Here is a 24,677-nt window from a genome sequence, read left to right on the forward strand (position 1 = left end):
AGACCAAGACAAGACACTATGTTTGGCGAACACCTAACAGACAGGCAAAATCAACATGGAAATGGTTTAAAGACAAGGTAAATGTTCTGGAGTGTCCAGGTCAAAGCCCAGACCTCAATCCAAAAGAGAATTTGGCAGAGCTTGAACTTGAGCTTTGCAAAGAAGAATGGAGTAAAAATTGCAGTGTCCAGATGTGCAATCCTGACTGAGGCCTATCGCACAGACTCACTGCTAAGATTGCAGCCAAAGGTGCATCTACGCCATTCTTTTTTGGGGGGGCTTTTTATAGCCACTGTACTCCTGTATTTTGCCTCAACTTCCTTTAACTCAATGAAAACGAGTTAAAGCATAGACAATATACCTGGGCCTGCATCAAACTGGTCAAATGTACACATCATTGCGAATTCTCACATCTCAGGAACACTGAAGTTGTTTTTGTGCAGCCCTTGTTTACATCTTAATAAACTTAAACAATATTCATGACCTTAGCTCAACAATAATCATCACTTCTGCCCAGTGAGTACTCACAATATGCACATTGTGACAGTTGATTCCTGGTGAGAGCTGCGCAAAAACAGCATCTTTTTTCACGCACGTCTCCGTTGTCTTTAAGTGGAACCTCCTAATTGCCATGTCGGTAGAGTTTATTAACACTCGGCCGCTTTGCTCTGTTGTGATCAAACTCAGCATATGGCCTCAGACTGCCACTACGCCGCTACCATTAGCCACATCACAAACACACCATGTGAGCATCTGGTGTGTGTGTGTGCATGCGTGTGCGAGGGCTGACAGTCTGCATTATTAGCACCCCCCCACGAAAGCCCCAAGAGCTCTAGTGAGGAGTAGAGTAGACACACACATACGCATAAAGAGCTTTGAAACAGCTTGTAAACATCACAGCCTTGTTATTAGCACCTGATTATACTGCTGGAGCTTAGGAGGCATTGGCTCTGAGAATAATGTTAATATCAACAACATCCAATGTGTGTGTATGTTTGGGTGTTTTTGTGTACCGCCTCTGGCCCATCACTGCGGGATCTGTTCTCTGTGGACAATTTGGTCAAATTTAACACATGGGTAGGAAAGATAAATTCATGTTTCGCCTCACATTTCGCCTAAAATGTACGGATAACGAGGCAGAGACGGTCATCCTGTAATTTGGCTGTCAGGGGAAAAAAGGCATTTCACCCACCTCAGATGGACCACTTTAACTTAAATAAGCACAAACAGTGCGTGCCTCTGACACAGCTGCTCTTGTTACTGCAGTGCGATCTTGGAGAATTTATCGTTAAGATCCAAACTGCCCTGAAAAGATCTTTTTAGTGTCACTTAACTGTCGCCGTTTAATCTAATTTGTGAGCTCCACATTTCTGTACTCTGCCTCTACATTACTCATCCAAAAACTGTCCTGAAATAACCCCAACCTTATTTACAGTACATGGTGATAACAGACCCACCAACATCCCTAAATCATCATCAAAGGCCTGAAATTGATGTTTTGACTGTGAGAACTCCTGTATGCCTTAATTCAATCAAAAGCTACTTAACTGCAAAGAAAAAATGGTGTCTGTTCCTTAGCCAGTGCTGAAATCAATGGTACAGTCCCACAAAGGTTTATTATGAGCTGCTGTTCCCGTATTTTCATTTTTTCTGCTCATTTAAAGTCTGAGTGAAGGAGAAAACAGCAGACAGGCTGCCTGTCTTATCAGTGAAAATGTACTCCTTTAAAAAAGCTGAAGACTCATAAATCATGTCAAAAAAGTCAAGCCTGACACTTTGAGAGTAAATAAAGAGAAAAGCTGACATCAAGGATGGAGGGAGATTAACAGAGAGGCTTCAAAGTGAAATATTGTATTTTAAGTTGGAGTTTGGAACTGATCACAATACGATACAATACCTTACGTTACACTACGCTGTGATACAATATGTCACGTCACATAACGATAAGATACATTGTTGTGTTACGCTACTATACGCTACGAAACAGCAGTTCTTCCAGTTTTTCCAATTGATATTATAAGACAATCATACAGCCACTTTTCATAATATCTCATAGGGATGCATGCAATTATCCAACCAAATAGTTAAGGTCATACCAGAATGCCTAGCTGGTTAAACTGATTTTTAATACATTTTATCCATTTAGGCCCACAATCCTGGTTAAAACTGCAACACAACCACCTTCACTAGTCGCTGTAGCTGCGGTTCCTTGCTGCCATATTGCTCATTAGAATGTAAACAACAATCAACTGATAAAGTAGTGCTTAAAAAGACAGTTTTTAAGCACTACACAGATCTAGAAAATGGAGATAAAGTTGAACATAGGTTCTATCAAGTTATGCTAACATAAAACTAATGCTCTGAGTGACGACATTCAGCACAGAAATGTGGTCATCAACCTGCACAAATGATAAAGGGCCAGCAGTGCACTGCTAACATTGGCTATATTCTGTCCACCAACTTCGTGTTTCAAACTGCACCTGAGATCCCCTCTGAAATAAACACTGTGTGATCTTACCAGGAGTTTTCTTGACTAGACTAGTCAAACAAACACAGTTACATTTTATGTTGTCAGGATGATCACTAATATCTGATAAGCTGAAGAATGAAAAAGCCCCATAATTAATAGTATGAATAGGTTATATGCAGATGGTGTCATGCAGCAACAGAGAACATCCCTTGGGGGCCAAGATGTGATTTCTACATAGAGAAGCGCTACCAAAAAGGCCTTGTTTTCAATCATTCATGACTACGCCACACATTCAAAGTGCAAAAATAAAAGTTTGAAAATTCACAGAGAAACAAGCCTCTTTCCAAAACCTGGAGGAGCGGTGTCACACCATGCTCGTGTACGGTCCATTTCCACAAAGCAGGCCACTTTTGTTCAGTACAGTCCAACCATGGTTTAAAACATTAGACTCTGGCCTTAGCCATGTTTCCTTAGCTGTAGTTCGTCTTACCAACTCCCTTGGCTCCCAAATGGTAATAGTTAGTCAAGGGTTATACAGCTGTTATGTTGTTGTTAGTGCTGTCATCAATGACTTTGGGCAGTTTACTTGTGTTCATCCTACCCTCACTCATAAGAGCCACTGAGGAATCATGAGTCAAGATGTTGGGGAAATCTGTTTAGAGTGTCAGTTGTTTTTAAGTTAAACATCGAGATTGGACACCAACAAGTTGATAATTGTATCACAGGGGTTAGGATGACAGTAAATTGCAATCGTGATAATAGGGCTGCTCAATTATGGCAAAAGTCATAATCCTGATTATTTTGATAGATACTTAGATCATGATTACCAAATACAGTTACTCGCAGGGCGCAGGTGGCCTAGTGGTTTAAGGCACACCCCATGTACACGGTTGGTCTGGGTTCATCCCTGTTTACAATTCTGTCCACTGTCCTCCTCTGTCAACAAAGGCATAAAACCCCCAAAATAAATCTTTAAAAAATGTTGGTTTTTTAATATGGTTATTCGCTGACTTAAAAAAATCTGCCTTTAATGCAATATTTTCAAATGATTCTTTGAATTTGGCGTTTTGTCTTGAGGGGCAGCCACCACCTTGGTTTTGAGCTGTTTTGGCGAGAGGGCAGAGCAAAGGAAAAAAAAAGTGCACTCTACTAATCGCACATGGCAAAACCTATGGACAAAACAACCACATCACAGCAAGCTGCACAGTAATGTCTAATCCTCAGCGGGAAGACAAAATTGTAACTGAAATTGAAACCTGATTAATCGCTCCACACTGATTGATTGAATTGTCCCACCCCATAATTTAAAGACATCAGTGGTGATCGTTTTCTGAACTGTTGTTGGCACGCTGCAGTCATTTCAATTAAAAACCTGTCGCCATTGTGACCTATGTGGGACAGTGACAAAAAAATTCAAACAACTTTTTCAGTGACAAAGACTCATCCTATCTGAACAGTGAAAAGCAACATTTTTGTCTTTGTCAAACTCTCAAAACAGCACTTTTGACAGAGTAAAATGTGTAGTTTACTTTTTGCTTTCCATTGACACAAACAGCTTTGGATGCTACAAAAGAACCACTCAATTTGGTCCTGTTTTTTGTTGTCTGGAGCCTGCCACACTGACCCGAGACTTCAAAGTGGAACCAGAGTAACTATGGTCCGCTGGTGAGTCAACAAATGAGCAGTTATTGCATGACAAGCAGCTCAAAGAATAAACTGGCCATTTTGAAATGCCAGTGGCAGTCTCTGTTTGTTGACTGTGGTTTGTAAAGATGCAGACTTCTTTGTTATTAAGGAGATATCATTTTTAACTAGCTGATCCATGCAGTGGTCATTACTTAGGACCAATCCTAACACCATTAAGGATGTCTGTGGTGAGCTCCACACAACAACCAGACCCGGTGAACTATGTATCGAGTATTTCTGAATTAAGAAAGCAGCTCCAAAGTCTTTAAGTGATGCATATTTGGTCATCCTTTTAGGCATAAAGATAAAAGCATGTTATCAGCTGTTTGAACTGAGAAAGTCATCCCGTCTGTCTGCTCCAGGATTTAGCTGAGCTGCAGCTGCTCTAAGCTGTTGGGATTCCCAGCAGGTGGTAAATGATATGATAAACATGCATGCACACTTTGGCAGATGTGGAACTAATAAATGCATAAGATCGGATTTCAAACAACAAACGTAATCCTAGAAGATACACAAAGAAAATGACTGCATTTAATCGCTTAATTTTACTGTCTGATCTTTGTCTGGTTCATGATTCCACTACTAGACATGCCATTCATGTATTATGAAAACAAAGAAGTGTATAAAGCACACAGGGTTCAATAGCTGCAAATGCAGCGTCTGAACCCAAGGCACCAACATCAGACATGATGGCTATTTTTTTCTAAATGTGTAAATTTGTGGCTTTCTAAAATTTGTCAGTGTCATGGATTGCATAAATCACAGGTCCCAGCATTGATACGGACAGATTCCAAATAAATCCATATCACATTATCAACACACATCAGCTCTGCATGAATTATCCTTGAAGTTTCAGCCAAATGACACAGACGTGAGCAGACCATTGAAACAGGTCGACAGCAGCGTCAAAACATCACCTACATTATTATTTTAACTGTCTGTCACATTAACAAGAGGTTCACACTCAAAGTGTTAAATGGTGGAGGCTGTTATAATTATCATGTTTATCAGCCAGAGAAAACATGCACAAGTTGTCATACAAGTCAGCACTACCCATAAATTTAAATGATTTCAGATGGAATTACTCCCTCAAAACAAATATTTTACATTTTTATATATTTATATCATTCTTAGAAGTTTATAGAAAAGTTAAAATATAAGAGTAAAAAAACAGTGCCTTAGCCGTGGCCGAACACTTTTCATGTGCAGCTCTTAGCTTGTGAATCAGATGCCCACCTTGATACACCTCCACCTCCCCTGAGGTTGACTTCCATAAATATATATTATATATTCTCAACCAGTGGGAAACACTAGTGATGCAATTTCTTGGACTTTCTTGTATTTTTTCCTTCACTAACTTCATGTTTCAATCATGTTCTTATTACCTAAGCCAAGGAGGTTATGTGATCGGGTTTGTTTGTTTGTTTGTTTGTTTGTTAGCAACATAACTCAAAAAGTCATGGACGGATTTTCATGAAATTTTCAGGAAATGTCAGAAATGGCAAAAAGAAGAACTGATTAGATTTTGGGAGTGACCCAGATCACTGTCTGGATCCAGGAATTTTTTAAAGGGTTCTTTACTATTGGGAGATAGGGCTGCGCTGTTACCACTTTACACCAGGAGACGGTGGACATGAGTAACTTATCCAAGGTTTTGGAGTTTATAGAGTTTGAAAGATGCACACTAGGTCGAGGAGACGAGTCGGAGCGCAACAGAAGGAACGACAGCGAACTGTAGCTAGAATACTCACAATGCTGGGAGGAATAGAGGAATATTCACCCTCTGCCATGACTTTCACATGTAGCGAAGCCAATGCTTTGCCTCACCGTGTCTCCACCCCACCGGAGAGGAACTAATCGACATATTAGATTTTGGGAGTGATCCGGATCACCGTCTGGATCCAGGAAATTTTTTAAAGGATTCTTCACTATGGGGGGATAGGGCTAATGGCAAAGGTCTGCGCTCTCGGTGTGCTTTTCTAGTTATCTCCACCAAGGAGGTTATGTGATCGGGTGGATTTTTTTGTTTGTTTGTTAGTTTGTTAGCAACATAACTCAAAAAGTCATGGACGGATTTTCATGAAATTTTCAGGAAATGTCAGAAATGGCATAAGGAAGAACTGATGATATTTTGGGACTGATTCGGGTACCGTCTGGATCCAGGAATTTTTAAAGGATTCTTTACTATTGGGAGATAGGGCTTATGGCGGAGGTCTGCGTTGTTACAGCTTTACACCAGGAGATGGCGGACATGAGTACCTTTAATCCCAGCAGCATGTTTTTGGTGCTGAAGAGAAAGACAGCTAATTGTAGCGACAATACTCACAATGCTGGGAGGATAAGGGGAATATTCACCCTCTGCCATGACTTTTTCAGTCGTCCAGTGAGACAATGGGTGCTTCCGCCATGACAGTCCACACGTACCAAAGCCAGTGCTTTGCTTCACCATGTCTCCAACTCACCAGGGAGGGAGTAGTCAGCAAATTAGATTTTGGGAGTGATAAGGATCACCGTCTGGATACAGGAATGTGTTTTAAAGGATTCTTCACAATTGGGAGATAGGGCTAATGGCAGAGGTCTGCGCTCTCTAAGTGCTTTTCTAGTTGTTCATGTTTTCAATCCTGTAAAAGATGAAGTTTTGAGATTTAAATATTATTACGAAAAAATGGCCTGTATTGGCAAGAGCATTACAATATGAGACACATATATATATATATATATATATATATACAGTGCTTAACAAATTTATTAGACCACCTGTCATATTTGTCTCAGAGACCAACCAGCATCATTAAGTGCTTTAATGCAGACTCTTTCATTTTCAGTGAGCTCTCCACGTTTTACCATTTTGAACAGGAATGAGGGATTTCAAACTGAATTCACCCAAATTTGAGCCGGCTCACTGGGCTTCTCTGAGAAGTCAGAAATTAATCAAGCATAACATTCAACCACTAAAACTATTTTTTCTGTTCAGGAATGCAAGTAAATAAAACTATAATTTGACATATTAATCAAGAAATAATAATGTGCGCTTACTATTTTTTCAGTTTTTTTGGAAATCAGTAAATTTGAAAATTCATGGATAACAATAATTATTATATTTTAGCATTAAAAATATCATTTGGGTTAAAGAGTTTCTACATATTGGTGTATTAACCATTGCAGAAACATAGAAAAATGATTTTGGCAATTACCAGTGCTGTTAATTTAGGGCAGCTATGGCATAAACCTTACTTTGGTTAGGGTTAGGGTGGTCTAATAAATTTGTTAAGCACTGTATACTGTACAATATACTGGTCACTTTATGATACATATTAGGACTGTTCAATTATAGCAAAAATACTAATCATGATTATTTTGACAGATGTTGATATTAAGATTATTAAGAACGATTACACATTAATTTAACAGCATCTACATATATCAGGGTTTCCGCTACATGTAATTGATTGTGGCACACCGCCGCGCCAAAATAAAAAAGCCACATACACACATACACAGAACAGGCCAATAATCATTTAACCTCAATTATCTCGTGTTTATAATTGTGGAAATCTAAAATCATAATTGAAAAGAAAAATTAATGAATTTCCCAGCACTAATACATAAAACAGCATATACAGTCAAATCTACTTGGGCACCAGTTTAGCTAAGGCACCAACATACACTGCATTAGTGGCTCTAGTCTTCAATTCACCGGTTATATGTTCAAATAACGACCCTGACTGTTTGGTGCATGTCTTCACCCCACCAACTCTACCCAAGTTTCCTGTCTCTCTTTAGCTGTCCTATCAAAATAAAGGCAAAAAAGCCAAAAATGATTTTTAAAAACCTATTTACATCCACCTATGTAAGCACACAGAGTTTTGACGATACTCAATTCACCTCAATATGATGGTAGTAAAAATTAAACATCAGTACCCATTTAAATCTTATGGGAACAAAAGTATAAATACCCTGAGCTGTGAACTTCATGTCTTAAATGGCCAAGCTGCACACAACGCAGGTGCCGTAAAAATCATTGAACATGCACCAATTAATATGTAATATGGTCAACAGTAACACAGAGCAATATGGGGAGGGTTTCCCTAAGATTATTCAATGAGATATTATTATTCCCTTTCAATCATCACGTAGAAATTAACATTTGCAGAAACAGTCAACACTACAAACAGTAAAATTGTTTTTTTTTTTTTTTTCAATTACGTATTCTGGTTACAGAAAAAAATCACTCATACTTGATGTTTTTTGATGGTTTGGCACTATATTAGTACAATATCTGTACTTTTTATCACAAAAGAATTAACCTGACGGCAGTCTCCATGAGCTTCTGTAAAAGAAAAAGAGTAGTAGCTTTTGTTAAACACAGTCATACTTTTTTCTTCCTTTGTATGGAACAGTTTTGATGACGAAAAACAGGTTATCATTTAGGCATTCCAAATAATGGTTTTAATTTGTGCATGGAATGATGCACATATTGATTCCCAATACCAAATTTTAGCAGAAGAAGAAGAAGCATTTTATATGTTCACAATATTTCCCATAGGACATTTGGAGACTATGATGGAGGGACTCTGAACTGTCTGTGGGGACTCCAGGGTCACGCTCAGCAGGATGAAAGTAGCTGTATTCTCTATGACTTTTGAATTATAAATTATCTGCAGCACAGCTTACGTGTGCACACAGGATCACTGCCAAGCAACGTAACTTTTGTGGGGCAAATTAGACTATAGCGGTAAATATTAGTCCATGGCGGGCCACCATAGGTAATTAATGGGAAACTCTACCTCATAACAGATACTCAAATCAACTTATAGCCCTGAGGGTTGTCAAAATTTTCAATCAATACTTTCTATCCAACATGATACAATCTCTTTTATTAAATTAATCAATGACTAGGGGTGCATGATATTATCAGCATGATATCAGTCTTGGTAAATATTAGCTTAAAAGTTAAATATCAGTATCGGCAGATATTTTGATATCTGTCATTATTCATAACCAATATAGTGGTTGTTCACATAGGAAATATAAATTTTATCAGACTTAAAAATCTGCAAAATGGGAAATTGACCCATCAGGTATTGTTGGTTGCGTGGGGTGCCACACACTCAAGGAGGCCCACCATGAGCAAATATTCAGTATAAAGCCCAAAATATAAAACTACCACACTGTCTGCTTCTCTGTTCCTCTCTCTGCTTCATTTTATTCAGACTCTCTTTGACCTGGGGACACTTGGTGTTTTTTACATTAATAAAGGTGTGTATATACGTATGAGTAACAGTATGAACTGAAATTAGTTTAGAAATTTTAGATATCAGTAAAAATCCTGCATCCCTATCAACAAATGAACACTGAGGGAAAAAGCACCAAAAAGTTTAAAAGTCATATTTTAACCTCTGAGCTGCCCTGAGTAAAAGGGTGGGCACTGTCTATTTCAACTTTCTAAAATACACTGGCAAGTTTATCGAAGGCATGAACCTTTTTAAACCTTTAGTTTAAAATAATAAAAGCAAGTGAACAAAACATTTTAGAGTAACTAACACAGCTAGAGAACTGCAGGACATACCCAATCTGAGATATACTGTAAATACCAAGATATTCAACAGCACTTGCCTATCACCGCTTAGAACAGCATCATAACTTTAAACTCTACAGGTCTAAATATTGCAGCGTGTCTCAAGGCCCAGTGAAGCACATAAAAATATATGGCCAGTATTGGTGCAATATATATTCTTCTGCCTCATATCATATATTTCTATTTACTGCATGTCACTTCATCACACACTAATCAACAAATTCCTCACTGTCCTCTTATAATTTGCTTGATTTGAAGACATTTTAGTGCCACGAGTCCTTCACAGGGACTATGAAACTCCATTTTGATGCCATCTATTTACTCTTGAATAATTGCTTTCAAAATGCACATCATAGTCATTGAATGTATTTATTGGCATATACCTTATATTTGATGAACATGATGCAGGCTTCGACGCAACAAATTACCCAATATTACTCTTTCTTTGTTGCTGTTGTTTTCATGGAATCAAGCCAAGTATCAATATCATGGTTTTTCTAAAATTTATTTAAAGGTCACATATTATGTAAAACACACCTTTTCAGGCTTTTCTAAGAAAAATCTGTGCCCCTGGCCTGTCCACAATCCTCCCAGCAGTCAGAAAAACCCATTCTCTCCGTCGCTCTCTCTCCACCTTTCAGATAGTGTGTGCTGAAGCAAGCCGTTCTCAGATTTTCCCCTCATGATGTCATTTGGGGACATCCTTGGCTGGTCCCTGTACTTGTCTCTTATTTATTTCTCAGAGAAACCCATGATTCACTTCCCAACAGTTTTATAACTGTAAACGTCCATGTCCTCAAATGAACCAAGCAGCCACGCATTTTCTTCTGCAGCAGCCATATGCTTTCACACACTTAGTAATAAATATTACAGACTTTGACGCGTTACTGAATATATGGTTTAACAAAACAAACACACCACACCACTTTTAATCAATGCTATACCTAGCCAGTCATGTAAACCTGTGTCAGGTTGGATCAGTCTTTGTCTGACTCTAATAGCAAACTACATCCCTTAAATCCACAAGAATATGCTTCCTTTGCCTCCAATCCAAGACTAAGCAAGCTCCGATGATGAACATCAATACTCCATTTTCACAGCCATGTTTTCAGTAAATCCATCATGTCAGCCAGACAGCATTTGAGGAAATGAAGAGCCGGTTAATACATGACAGGATAACCCAGTGTGCTCTATATTTAAAGCATGTATTTCTCTGAGTGTTTAATGTGTAAGTGTGTTAATTTAAAAGATCACTGAGTAGTCATGTTTGAGCCGGCTTTGGACAAAAAAACCTCAAAGTAGAACAGGAACCAGAAAAGAAAAAGAAGCCCTCGGTGAGAAGAGGTGAGGTGAGGTGATGTGAAGGAAAACCAGAGCTGAAAGAGAGCTGGAGCACTGGAAAGATTCGGTCCAAGTTAATTTGACTGAGTCTCACAATATTCTCGTTAAACTACATAGCTCCAAAAATATCACCTCCCCAAGAGTGTCTTCCCATCAGGCAACTGGAGGATGAGAGGTAGAGGAGAGAGAGAGGTGGGTGCGCTCTCCTGAAATCTAGCTCATTCTCAAGGGGAGAAAAAAACACAGAGGACGAGAAAATAATTCATTTCTTTTTCTTCGGCTCTCTTGTTCTTGTCCCTTATTGCTTGCAGACAATAGCCATCCAATCAGAAAAATGCACCCACATAAGAAGACAGAGAAAGAGAGAGGATCTTATTATGCAAGCAGAAGTCATCCATCACACAGGTGTTCCCTATTGCTTTTAATTAATGACATCTCTGTGCAAGCGTCTGCATGCCACACACACTCTCACACCCACAGGCCAGCATGCATTCACCTGTTCACAATGTGGCCGTATGATTCACTGCTAATAAACGGTCTGATCGCTGTATCTCCATGACTCTTCTGAGCATTTGCATGTACGCAAACACACGTGGCAGTGGTAGCTAGCATACAAAAAGGCAAACATCAATGATGGATGGGGATGGGTTTACACACACACAAATGCACATGCACAGACACCGTGTGTCCTGTGATAGTGAGTGAGTAATACACTCCATTGTGCTCATATTCATAAATGTAAATGTTGTTGTCCTAAGTGGGGCTGGGAGACAGATAGGTTTGTGCTGCTGTCGAGGGGGTGGTTGATTGGTCTGCTTAATCCTCTCGTCTGCGTGTTTCTCATTCCATCTCTCTGACACACAAACACAGACTCCGTCTGTGTGGATCAGAGCACCGTCCGTGTGTTATACCATTACTTTGATGACCATCCTCCCACTGTTCCGTTAGAATTAGGGCTGTCAAACAATTAAAATCCTTAATTACAGTTTATCTCTGAATTTCTGTATTTAATCATGATTAATCACAGCTTTTATCGCATTTTATAATTCCTCTATATTGCATAGAAAACTTCTTTTTTGTAATTTGAAATTTTCTGATGTCTTAAAACTATCCAAACTGACTTCCTGTTGTGATACAGCCTTGATTTATAATAAACCAGAATTACAACATGAAGTTAACCATAGATAAAGGAACTTGTTATAGATTGAAAAGGCACCATAAAAAGGTGAATGTTTAGCCCTACCTGGTTCAGTCATCCTCCATTTGTGCTTGCAGCGGTCTTATTCAATGCGAAGTCCTCGACTACATAATACTAACACAATACTAGCCAGAAATGATGCCTGTAATGGATGTAAACTAACCCCTGCCAATCACTGCCATATGTCTGTCCCTAAGTTTACACCTTTATGGGGAAAAGTTTTTTCGATACATTGAGTAAAGCTTATAAGCAGGTTACTCCTCCCCCTATACCAACCGCTCTGTTGCGGTGAAACAAGCTCTTGCCTTCACTACTTTGTTAGTTTGGTGGCTGATCCTGCTTGACAGGACGCTAGCTCGCCCTCAGTAACTTGATTGCTGGATCAGAGGAGTCCTATTTAACCATAAACTTGAAAAACTCAGAATCTTTCCTCCTCTGTGACATTTCAAAATATGTGGATTCCTTCTGTGACACTTGCAAAATCCCTAAATCTAACTCCCGATCAACCCCTTCTCCTACACTGTTTACTTTTCTCCTACAGCTGCTCCATTTCTTTTTTTCTTATTCTTAACATTCAAGCATCTGTTTTTTTTTTTTTTGAAAAGGGTGCAAAACGTCCTACTGCCTTTTGTTACGTTTATTCTTCAAGGATTGTTTATTTTCATTCTAAACCTGGGTAATGAGAATAGGGGTGGGCAATATGAAAAAATATCAGTTCATGTTTTTTAATGGCCATATCACAATCTCAGTTTCATCATGATTTTTTTCATTCCATTTCCAAGACAAATTTGTAAGTTAATGGCCATAAAAAAAACAAACGTATTCCATATATTTTTTTAGATGCACATATACTGTGTTTAAAAGTCACATTTTCTATTCATCTGCAATGGCCTGTTGATCAATACATGAAATATTTTTAAATTTGCCATTTCAAAGTTGGCATCATCAGGTAAGGGGGTCTTGAGGCTCGAGGTCTTCTTCCAGAATATTCAAGGACCAAACATCATTTTCCTGCATTCTGTTCTATTTTATGGAACCAATTTCTGATTTTTTTGCACCACTTTAAAGTTATGATTTGTTTGCCATTTTTTGTGTCTTTAAATCTAATTTAGTCCTGATCAGACATGTTTAAAAACAGTAATATTCATTTTAAAGCATGTGGACAATGAACTGAATTCCTAAAACTGTTTTGCACAGGTATTTCCATATGCAACTTCTTGTGACATTACTTCAGCCTTGTTTATAGGCAAGACAAAATAAGTAAATAGAAACATAACCCACAATATGATCAGTTTCTGAGACATGTGGTTGTGCAGTAAAGTAGTGACTGCATGTTATTTAAATGTAATTTTGATTTCCTATTATAAAGGGGTCGCTGCGGTGTGGTTAAACTCTTCCGTTTGAACCTCGGCAGACGTTTAGGATGCTGTCTTTTAAGCTCATCCAAAAAAAGTTTGCAAACTTTGTGCAGAATGTGGGACTAAATGTTTGTTTTTTGCACACTGTCTGTTTAGAAAACCACGACACAGCTCCATATAGACCAGTTAAAAATCTTAACTCTTAAGTTTCAGTTTCATTTCCAGCCATAAATCACTGCTGTCAGGAAGCAGAAGAGGGGGGGATGACAGTGCATAGGACTAGAAGTAATAGAGCCGATTCTACAATAAAACAACTTTAGCAAGATCACCAATATGTTGTATTTGTTCATGATCAGAGATCGTATTATCGCGCACCCCTACATGAAAGGAAGCAAGCTAAATACTGAGGTAATAATGACCATTCCCTTCAACACAATGGTTCGTATGGCTTTTTTTCTAAATCACTCAGCCCTATTTGCTGTTTACCTGTATTTGTTGAAAATACACAACATGAGGAACTTGTAATAATCACATATTAAATCGTAATGTAAAAAAAAAAAATCACCTGTTATTTTCAAAAACGTTCTGCCCTACACACAGTCATGAAAAGAGGATGAAACTATTACTGCGCCACATGCTGTTACACTGTTTTGTCCATAGGTTTTATGTGGTTTATGTTTCTATGTTTGTTGGGATACTAAGGCAATGAATGTAATTATTCTGTATTCATTTTTATGGTAAATCATTACTTTACAGATCAATATTGTTTCACTTAATTATATTCATTTTTTTTATTTTAAGAGCATTTAGAGTTTCAAAAATGCATATAATGTAGATGTAAAATCAATGAGTAATTGTTTTTAAAAATCATGATCTCATATAAATCAAAATAATTCTGATTATGATTTTTGCCATAACTAAGCAGCCCTAAGAACACCCATCTGTATTCCTGACCCCCTTTTCTCTCCTTTATCAATGTATTTCTCTCTCACTGTCACTCTCTCTCTTTCCTCACATTCTTGCATTATTTCTCTCTCACCCGGCGTGACGTGTCGCTGCACACTCTGATGAGCCGGATGAATATGAAACAAGTTCCACCTCAGCATCGATTACCACACGTACGCATGTGCATTTATATGAGGAGTGAGAATCTGCTTGCGATAGCTCGCTTCATTCCAGTGGCATGCATTGAGGTGGCAATGTCATTGCTTCACACACACAAATAAATGCAAACACACATGCAGAGGTACTGCCTAGAAATGGTTATGTTAGGTTTGTTTATGCCGAGCATAATCGCTTGGAAAAATTACAACTGATAAATTAAGAGATATCAGCGGATATCCATTATGCAAACCAGTTAACTGCTGCGTTATTAGATTACATGCATACACATACACGCAAGTACACACTCCTGCGCAAACGCACACACTCACAGCGGTGGTTAATTGCCAGGTGGTGGAAGATAATGTGTGATTTAACGGACTGATGGATTTGTTTTTGTTTCGGTCACCCATCAACGCGCAGAGACATCTGTAACAGGGCAAATACACAAATACTGTACACTAGTTCTAACACACATCTATTATACACACATTCATGCCCAGGGATATCAGTGACAAGTGACTGATAGGCGATGGCAGCAGCCTTTGTGCACACGAACACAGGACATGATCCATCTTCTGTGAGTTAAAAAAGTACACAAGAGGCGTGTGCGTGTACCCATATATTCATAGATGGATGTGCCAGCACATGTAGCGTTATAAGCCAGGAATCATGTGCTTGTGTTGGAAGCAGTTAATCCATGGTAACGGTTTGAGCCTGTCTCTTGTTGTTGATGAGTGGCTCGGGGTCAGAAGCTGGTTGAGAAACTGCAGGGTCCCGAGGCTTTACAATGTGTTTACCACTCACACTGACAGCTCCACTACAGCTTATTATTGGCCTCCAAAACCTCCACACAGCACTGCGAGTTAAAGAAACTCCAGAGACGATGATCGCCAACGGCTAGCAACGCGCCAGCCAACCCTACTAATGTCGAATTTTGTGGTGTTGAGGGCAGAGATTACAATAAATGGCAGAAATGGGATCCGTCTTGGAGAAGTGTATAAAAGAGTAGATTAGACAGGTTATCCTGGAGTGTATCTGTCTTTTGTGAGCTACTGTCCATGGCCCTCTTTGTCTCCTAATTCAATAAGAAGGCTGAATGAAAAAGTTATCCCCTCTCACAGCTCATACATTGTCATTGTGTCTGTGTGCAACGAGAAAGGAGAGAAAGAAAGAGAGAGAGGGAAGATCAGGGATGAAGCAGGTCCACTGAGATGCAGTGTTCTTTAATTAACCACAGTCTTTTATAAAAGACACACACACTAAGACTCATACTGCAGGGGCTAAGAATATTCTGCCGCTGGGATCACAAAAAAAAAAGAAATATTGGCAGTGAACGTGTGAAGAGAAAGGAAGAGGCTGCGGGGCTCTGCAGCAGCACTGAGGTCCAGGACAGTCGGGTTAGAGGTTAGCCTGCCTCAGTCTGCTATAGTCCTCCCACTGCTGCGTCTGAAAACTAACAGCAGCTTTTTGAACTTCACACTGAGAAAACGCAGCCGATAAATAGCTTCATTAAGCATATGTTTTTTTTTCTACAAGGTTAACTCTGCTCATGCCGTGTCGGGCTAATGAACCGAGGGGCATGGGTTCAACTCTTCCCTTCTCCTTCATGCCTTCAAGCGTTTTCTCCACATTTTATCTAAATCAACTTCTGTCTGTGATATCAAAACCGAAGGTGGAATTCCATTTGCATTCATTATTGAATTATCACGGAGCAGAAAGTGCAGAAATTGAAAATAAGTGCTCAAAAGTAAAACTTGTAGAAAAAGAAATCATCTAAAATGCATTAGTTAAACCGTGCTCACAATATGAGTTTCTCGAGATTATTTCTAGAAAAGTAATATTGTTTATAGTATTATACGACATCCAATAACCTCATGTTCTCGCTTAAATTACTTTACATCATGTTTAGTTATTCTGTTGTGAGGCATAAATTCGCTTTCCTTTTATAGTTTTATTTCACAATGTACACTAAAATCCCTGGCCAGGAGTTGTTGTGGGATCACAGAATTATTGATCCTCCTCCTGCACAGACAACAGTAATTTTTCCAGCTTTTTCGGATTATTTACGTCTTTAATAAGTGAAGTCGTAAAATCCAAGTCGCTTTATATCAGACTGCACATCTTAAGGGACTAATAAATTCTACTGAGGATGTAAATACCACAAACCAAAGTGTTTCAAGGACCAAATTGTAGCTTACACTCGGAATTCACTGCAATATAGGGAGGACAAAAAAAGGAAGGTATGTGTCATGCGCTGTTGGGTGCCTCGTAGATTTACGATTTGGGTTGATCGCTGGGTATTTTCTTAACATTTCTTATATATATTACATTCTAACAAATGGCAAGACTTGCTGCATTGCTTAAAACGTTTAAAAAATCAGTAAATATTCTTGTCAGTTCTGTTCTTCGGATAAAAACTGGTGATTTTTGTTTGATTCTGGTCCGAAATGACAATGCATGTGAATTTAGCAAATGTATATATGATGCACAAATTACGGCCTGCTGAAACAGAGCTAATAAAGTATATTTTAGGGGATTTCACAATGCCTTGTAAGAGGAGAGATAAGCCTACAATGTGCTGCTGCAGACTGACACTCCACTCTTAAGGATCCAGCAGCAGCAGAGCCATGGACTTATGAGGACAGTATTAAAAAGACAGCTTTGAAAAAAAAGGAAAAGAGGGAAAAAAAAGGCTTTTTCACTTGAATCAAGATAAGGGTGAGAAGCAAGGGATTAAGAGGATAACAAAAAGGCCAACGGACTGAGTGTAAACAAGAAAGAGGGTTAGAGAGGGATAGAAGGCGAGAGCAAGCCTGAGAGAGGGAGCGCGAAGGAGAGATTGAATAGTGACACTGCTACAACACAATGGGGTCAGGATGAAGAAGTGCTCCTAATTGAACCAGATAGAGGGGAAGACAGGGAAAGACTGAAAGGGAAGAGTTACATGACAGAGAGAGAGGGGAGGAAGATGAGGAATCACATGTAATTCTCTTGTCCATGTCTTTCTATTCATTCACTGAGAATAGATAATGGTAGGAGAAGGGGAAAGAGGGAGGTAGTTGTATGTAGTGAAATGCACAGATTGGACTGAGGTACAGGAACTAAATATGTCTAGCTAGCTGTGCAAGTGAGGGTGTTGAAAAGATGGTTTGAAGCCACCTTGACTGCACAGCAGGGGTCTGACAGGGCAGACTCAAAAATAGCTTTACCCCACGGAGAAACGCGAGAGGCCTTTTAAAATACTTCTCTAGGCTCTAAATGATGCCTTACCTCTTTAAAGAAACAACATAAATACGATAAACTCGAGCTGCATGGAGTAGGTGTGAACCTGACAGTCAAGGCTGAGGGAAAAGGGACATTTCATTCCCAGGTGGAGAATGGAGAGATCAAAGGAAAAGGCAACCACGCTCGCGCATTGATACATAATGAGGTGAGGGGGGGTCTTACTGTATGTTGGAGCTGTTCCAGTACACCGAATGCCTGTTGGCTGACACCTGGCTCAGGTCCGCCCAGGTGAGACTCGTTAGCGCCCAGAGAGACAGCACCACCAGAGCCATGCTCCCGGCTCCTCTCTCGGCCTCCGTCCCTCGGGGGTCTTTCTCTCTCCGGCCACTCTCTCGGTCCCTTCACCCCACCAAACAACGCGACTCAAACATCCCAGCAAATGCCTAACATGACAGAGTGGAGGAAACAAAAGCTTCAAGCTAGCATAGAAAACAATATACACGTTCAAAGACCCTGTGGTTAATAAGTGTCGTAAAACTATTGTGGTGTTAAGTTACTGTGGTCCCTGCTTCCCCCGTCATAAACCCCCTCACCCTCCCCTTTTCCCTCCCCCTCAAATCCTGGGGATTCAAACAGGGGGCTTTCTGGGAGTCCTGGTCCTCACCGGGAACTGCTGCGCGTGAGCCCGCCAGAGGAGTGGGAGAGGTAGGTATCGGGTCCAAGCTTAGGGTCTGTCTACCTCCGGACAAGAAAGGGTCCTCTCCGCTGGGTAAGAGTAGTTTTCAGCCTCAACGGGAGGAAATTAATGGTAAAAAAGAAGAAATAACACATATAAAACAAGTCCCCTTCCTTTTTAACTGTTCTTGAACTGATGCAGTTTTTGCTCCTCCAAAGGGTCCGGCGAATGCAAAGCTCAACAACCGCTGCAACAATTCAACCTGCCAGTTTCATGAGTTCTTCCACGACTCTATCTGTGGAGCATCGCTTACGGTGAGCAGCCTGCCCAGCCGTCTCTCTCCTCTCTCTTCCTCTCCTCCTTCTCCTCCTCTCTCTGTTTGGTAGGCAGCACTCGTTCACTTTCTAACTCCACCCCCTGCGAGCGACAAAAGCGCATTCCTCCAATATCGTGGCTGAATCGCAGCACATCAAGCATCAGTGCGACTTCAAGTTTTTTTTTTCTCTCTCTCCCCCTCGTCGACTATTCGACCTCCTCCTCCTCCTCTCCTGGTGTAAAAGTAGAAAGCTTTGAGTCCCCCCTTTTGTCAGATACGTCTGCAGCCACCATCTGCAGTCTATTTTTCAACGTTATACCCCTCTCCCCCTCCTCCCCCAGCCACACATGCACGCACACTTTTGCATTTTTATGACAAAAGGTAAAAAGACTCGCGCAAACACAATATATTTCCCATTACAACCACCACAGACACTGTAAGTCAGGCTAATACTACACTAAAATCATGCACAATCCTCTTAAAGCTGCAGCACATCCTCACAGCACATGCATGCGCATGCCCCTTCATGTAATCCTCACCTTAAAGGAAATACAAGCTGTATATCACACTGTGTGAGGCATGTTCCCCTTCATGTCCTGGAGGCTAATCAAAGTTATGGAAATCTCTTAAGTAGATTATTTTATTATAATTAATCCTATAAACTTTATTTTAAACCTAAAGCAATTAAGCTAGAGTTATTTTTCATTCCAGCCAGTGTGGCTCATATATTTCAAAACCCAGACACATGGTTAAAAGCTCTGTAATTTGCCCCCCTCAGTCACCTCGCAGCCACAAACTGTGCATCCAAGGTGTGTGTTTGAAAGAGAAGACAGGAGAGGAGGGAGTGAGGGAAAAAAAAGAGTGATAGCAGATAGGAGAGAGATTGTTACAGTTTTCTTGCTGCCTGCTGGGAATGAGTTGGTTAAGGAGAAGTCAGAATGATTTATTGGGAGAAAAAAGGAGGGAAATAGGGAGAAGGAGAGCAAGAAAGAGAGAGAGATGAGCTGCCATTGGGGAATCCCTCTGTCTTCTCCAGTCCGTCCTCTCCTCTCATGAGCAGTCCATTTAATCCCCTCTCTATCTGTCCGTCTCCCTCTCTTCCCTCGCCTCCTTCTCCTCATCCTCTCGTTTCCATTCCAAACTTTCTCCCCTCTGCAATCCCTGAAACCCGGCTCTGCTATTTTGCCTCCGTCTTTTGTTAACTTTGTCTCTGGTGGTCTACCTGTCTCCTCTGTTACAGCAGGCATGCAACTTTTTAATGAGCACTCCTCTTGTGCCTCCTCTCCCTGCGCCTCTGTCTATCGTTGCTCTTCACTTTCTCCATGTTGTATCATTGTTTATCTCTGCACTGTATCGTGTAGTATCACAGCCGCTCAGTCAAACAGCTGGTTCAATTAAATATGCATCCCAAGATATATGCATGTGCGTGTGAAAAATAAATCACACTCCCCTCTTTCTGGCCTAAAAATGTTGGTTCACCCAGAAAGCAAAAACACATATTTTATGATAAAGCACCAGTGGCATATGTGCAGATAGATTTGGTTTGTTTGTCTTTCTGCTGCTTTTTAAGACAAAGCCATTCATGGGATTTCAGATAGGCGATCACAGTATTGAAAAGATAAATTGAAAATCTGGGAAGTGCTTTTTTTTTTTTGTCTTTTGCAGAGGGTAAGATGCAAACATAGATTCAGTCCCCATCTCTTTCAAGCAGCCAGAAGGCTTAGCTTGGTATTCAACTAAAAAAAGGGAGCTGATTGGGCTCAGTTGGAGCAGGCAGGCCATGCACGGAGGCGACAGTCTTCATTTACTGGTTGCAGGTTTCTGATGCTATTTGGTGCATGTCATACCCTACTTTCTCAGCCCTAAATTCGCCACAGCTGTCCCGTTGAGTGAAACCCAAAAGTCCTAAAAGATGGGGAGAAGAAAAGATAAAAGGGGAAAAACATGCTGGTCAAGGTGACTTCCTAAAGTCTTTTGCATTTTATGTAAAATCTTATAGTCACCAAAGAAATTTAAAGGCATAGAAACCCTTCAAAGGGCACTCATTGAAATACTGAAATTCAAAATTAAAGCCCTAGAATATTATTGGTGGACGTCCAAATACTGTTTTACTTTTGTCACATAGATATTTCTTTCATTATTATGGTAAAAATCAAAGTCAACTAAAAGACCATATATGGTTCCTTTAAAATGCTAATAATGGAAAATAAACACATACAGAGTCTAATGACGATCTACTTGCCCATTACAAAATTAATTTAAATACAAAAGATTCATTTTAAAAGGCATGGCAAACTCACTTTATTTTGACCTCTTTCAGAGGCAAGACATAACTGGCTTCAGAATACTGTATAAGTCATGATGGTACCACCAGTTTATCTTATTATTCCAACAGGACGCCTATGATAATCACAAATAATGAATAACTGACTTTTAGCAGTGCTGGGGCTCACAATAATAAGAAGTAGACATCTAAGTAAACTGCTAAAATATTGTAAAACTGACTTATTTCATCAGAAAACATAAGCACCATTAATATATTAAATTACTACATTATTTTAAGCAGAAATTAGACAGTAAAATTGGAAAAATACCCCTAGTATGGCTTGCTAGATGAGTTGGCCAAATGTCTTAATATAGAAAACATTTTACACTCCTTAATAGGTAAATGTCCAAATATGGTTCCTCTAATTTTTCACACTAAAATTTCGGTAATTGATAGAAATTTTTCTCAAACAAAACCTATCGTGATGTAGCACTAGTATTCATTCGGCTTTATGATGTGTAAGTTTCACCAACTTGTCATGGTAAGTTATGATTTTAGGATCATTTGTTCAGGACCAAAAGAGACGTAAAACTGCATTTTTCAAGTTCTGGAGGCAATAGGAAGTCTAAGACACTCTTGGCCACTGCTGATTGGTTGGATGGTTTGATGTCACTTTCCATGACCTTCACTGATTGGCTGTGTAAACTGTATCTGTGTCTACTGTAGGAGGTTGCAAAGGAAGTCTGCTGAAGCGACCATGTATGGTTCCTTGCCCTATAAGGGGTTAATTAACAGTGCAAAACTGTGGTGGGGGTTGTGTGATAATAAAGGAAGATGTCAGGGAGATTTAACGGTACAGCTAGGCAGATGTTATTATTAGCCTAGGAAAGATGTAGCATATCTATCATTGCCTGTTTCCAGTCTTCATGCAAGCTAGGCTAAATGTTGCCTTGTAATAAAAATTGTGTAGACCTAGTAGTGTCATTATGGGTCACAAAGAAATGAGATGTTCATTTATCCGCTGATCAAAATTTTTGCTGAGCAAAATTACATACAAGCATATAACTGAATGTTGAACTATGTATTTCTAATCTAAGATCACTTGACAAAATCAACAGAGCAGACTTATTTTTATTTCTTAATTTTAGAAAACATTTTTAAAAATGCAAAAAAGCTTTAAACTCAAGGTTCACTTTCCAGCTTTTCATGGGCTCCCAACCATATCTTATCTTCTACAGTGATATATTTTACTGTACTGTTAAAAAGACAGTGCCCTTAAGTCACTTTGTATGACACAACTGATTATTTTCTGACAAAACTAAGAGCAAATTATTTTCATTAAAAAGGGTCATGGGAAAAGCAAAAACTTTTTTAAGAAATACCATTTTATCAAACCAAAACAGTGAGGATTTAAAACAAATTTTAAAAAATAGTTTTTGAAATTTCCTGGCACTCTCAGACCTCCAGTGCGAGGGAAAAAAACTGAAAATAAATAAATTAATCAATTAACTAATTAATTAATGTAATTTGTAGCAGATTCAGTTATCATGAATGCATAATAAAGGTTACCTACCAAGCATGGGAGTAAAGCAGCTCTCATTCTCACAAGAGTCAGGACCGTTGGGGGGTCACACTGAGAGGGGGGCCTTTTAAAAGAACAAACAATATTTCTATATGATTTCAAATTATATATTTCACCCATTCTTGTAAACTTATATGCATTAAATTAGTTAAATGTAAAATAAAATCATGGTGTTTGGTGGGATTTTGGAGTATTTTCTGAAACCCTGCTGAGAACTGGTTCATACAGGGTCAAAAAAAACCTCCTCTGGAGCCTGATCCATATCATATTTTGACCCATCAGCTCTGATCAGTCTGGTGGGTGTTCTAATGAAGATCATGGTTTTTCCTTACAGTCATTCCTTACCGTAATCACAGCTCAAGATGCCAATGTGGAGGAGTACTGTTCCCCCTGAACAGTACACCTTGCTGTATTTTAATCAAAATTAAAAAGTTTCCCATGGAGACAGAGGCATGGAGCAGGATCAAAATAGACGCTCAGCCTGCTAGGGTTCCTTTATAGGGGATAACTGTCAGTTTGTGTCTGTTCACAGACTTGAAACTGTGGAGGAATTTATAAACATCACTGACTGACCTGAGAGTTTTACAGAGCAACACAAATTAACGTTTAAATAACCTGTTTTATTGTGTCTTCATTTTAGTCTGTATGGAAATGTTCTGTTCCTCAAGGGTCTGATGCACCGCTGGTTCGTAATACATTTCATTATGACTGATTTAATATTCAGCAGCAGCACCCTCACATCCTGGTTATAGTTTGAAATAGCATTGGCATGCCACAGTATCTTAGGAGAAAACATGTCGATATGTCGTAGATGGATGAAAATCAAGTAAAACTGCTTACTGTCACAATTAGTGACTGAGACAGAAAGAGTCAAAGATCGGCATTCAGCAGGTCTTTGACATTGATGAAAATTATTTTACCAGGTCTGGGGATAGTGTTCAAAAAGTCATAGTCTATAGTGAATCAACTCAAAAAAGTTTTTAAATGCAACAAAAGTTATTAAATCAACATCCTTTGTACACTTTAAATTATTTCATCAGTGTGTGTACCTTTACAAAAGCAGAGACAATTTCATGACTAAACAGAGCTTAAAATGAATAGAAATATAAGAAATAAAGTGCTCAAAGTGTCCTGGAGGAGGGCAATTGTCCATAAATAAACTGATTCTCCTCCAGTGATGTATAGTTAAATATCCTAACCTATCTACATCTGTAACAGGACTTAATTTTGCATGTAAGACTACTGAATTGCAGGACATGTCTATGTTAAAATAAATTCATTAGGAAATATTTCAATGTTGTAGTATTGCAGCCATGTTTAAAGCTGCTTTTACTCTATACAGTTTATACAGGTGCAGATCTTTTCTCATCTACATATTGTAACTATCCAGAGGATTTTCTTTAAGTTTTAAATCTGTTGCATTGTTACTGTTTACATTTAGTGCTAAAAATGCATTGTTATAAAAAATCCAATAAACATTTATTGATCTCGTTATAACCTGAATTACAAGTGTGGCTGGTTATGTTTATACAGTTTTATCTACAGAATAAAGGTTTCCAACAAGTGTGTTATCATTAGTTTAGTTAACAGCCTCAGGGCAGACAGAGCCTTGTGCCCCTGCCTGAGATCTCTGGCAGCCCCCCCAGGGGGCCCTGGACCCAAGTTGGTTTAACAAATGGTTTAGTGGACCATCAAGAATAAGGTAGAGCACTTCTTAATAAAGCTCTTTGTTGTTTTTGGTGTTATTTCTTTAAACAAATCCCTTAAAAACTGAAAGAGACTCTGTCAGAATAAGAATTATTTTTTGTTTGTTTTTCTTGTTGAGTTGACCTTTGAGTCTCAGCCTTCAGAGCATAAATGATCGACTGGAGACCACA

At 39.2% G+C, this 24,677-nt stretch overlaps 1 protein-coding gene across 3 annotated transcripts in view; it reads right to left on the minus strand.

Moving 5' to 3' along the window:
* Positions 1-18,979, minus strand: part of efna3b (ephrin-A3b) — a 106,267-nt gene extending 87,288 nt beyond the window's left edge. For 2 of the 3 annotated variants that reach the window (XM_041792798.1, XM_041792799.1), the window contains exon 1: positions 18,183-18,289. Coding sequence is in view for 1 of the 3 variants with exons in the window: in XM_041792797.1 (XP_041648731.1) it covers positions 18,183-18,292 (110 nt within the window). In the remaining 2 variants the exon portion in view is untranslated. Of the gene's footprint in view, positions 1-18,182; positions 18,404-18,624 lie in introns of those variants that run through there. The other variant, XM_041792797.1, reaches the window with a different exon arrangement.
* Between the last annotated feature and the right edge of the window lie 5,698 nt (positions 18,980-24,677).

The sequence above is a fragment of the Cheilinus undulatus genome, linkage group 8, assembly GCF_018320785.1.
Source record: "Cheilinus undulatus linkage group 8, ASM1832078v1, whole genome shotgun sequence".
Classification (NCBI taxonomy): Eukaryota; Metazoa; Chordata; class Actinopteri; order Labriformes; family Labridae; genus Cheilinus; species Cheilinus undulatus.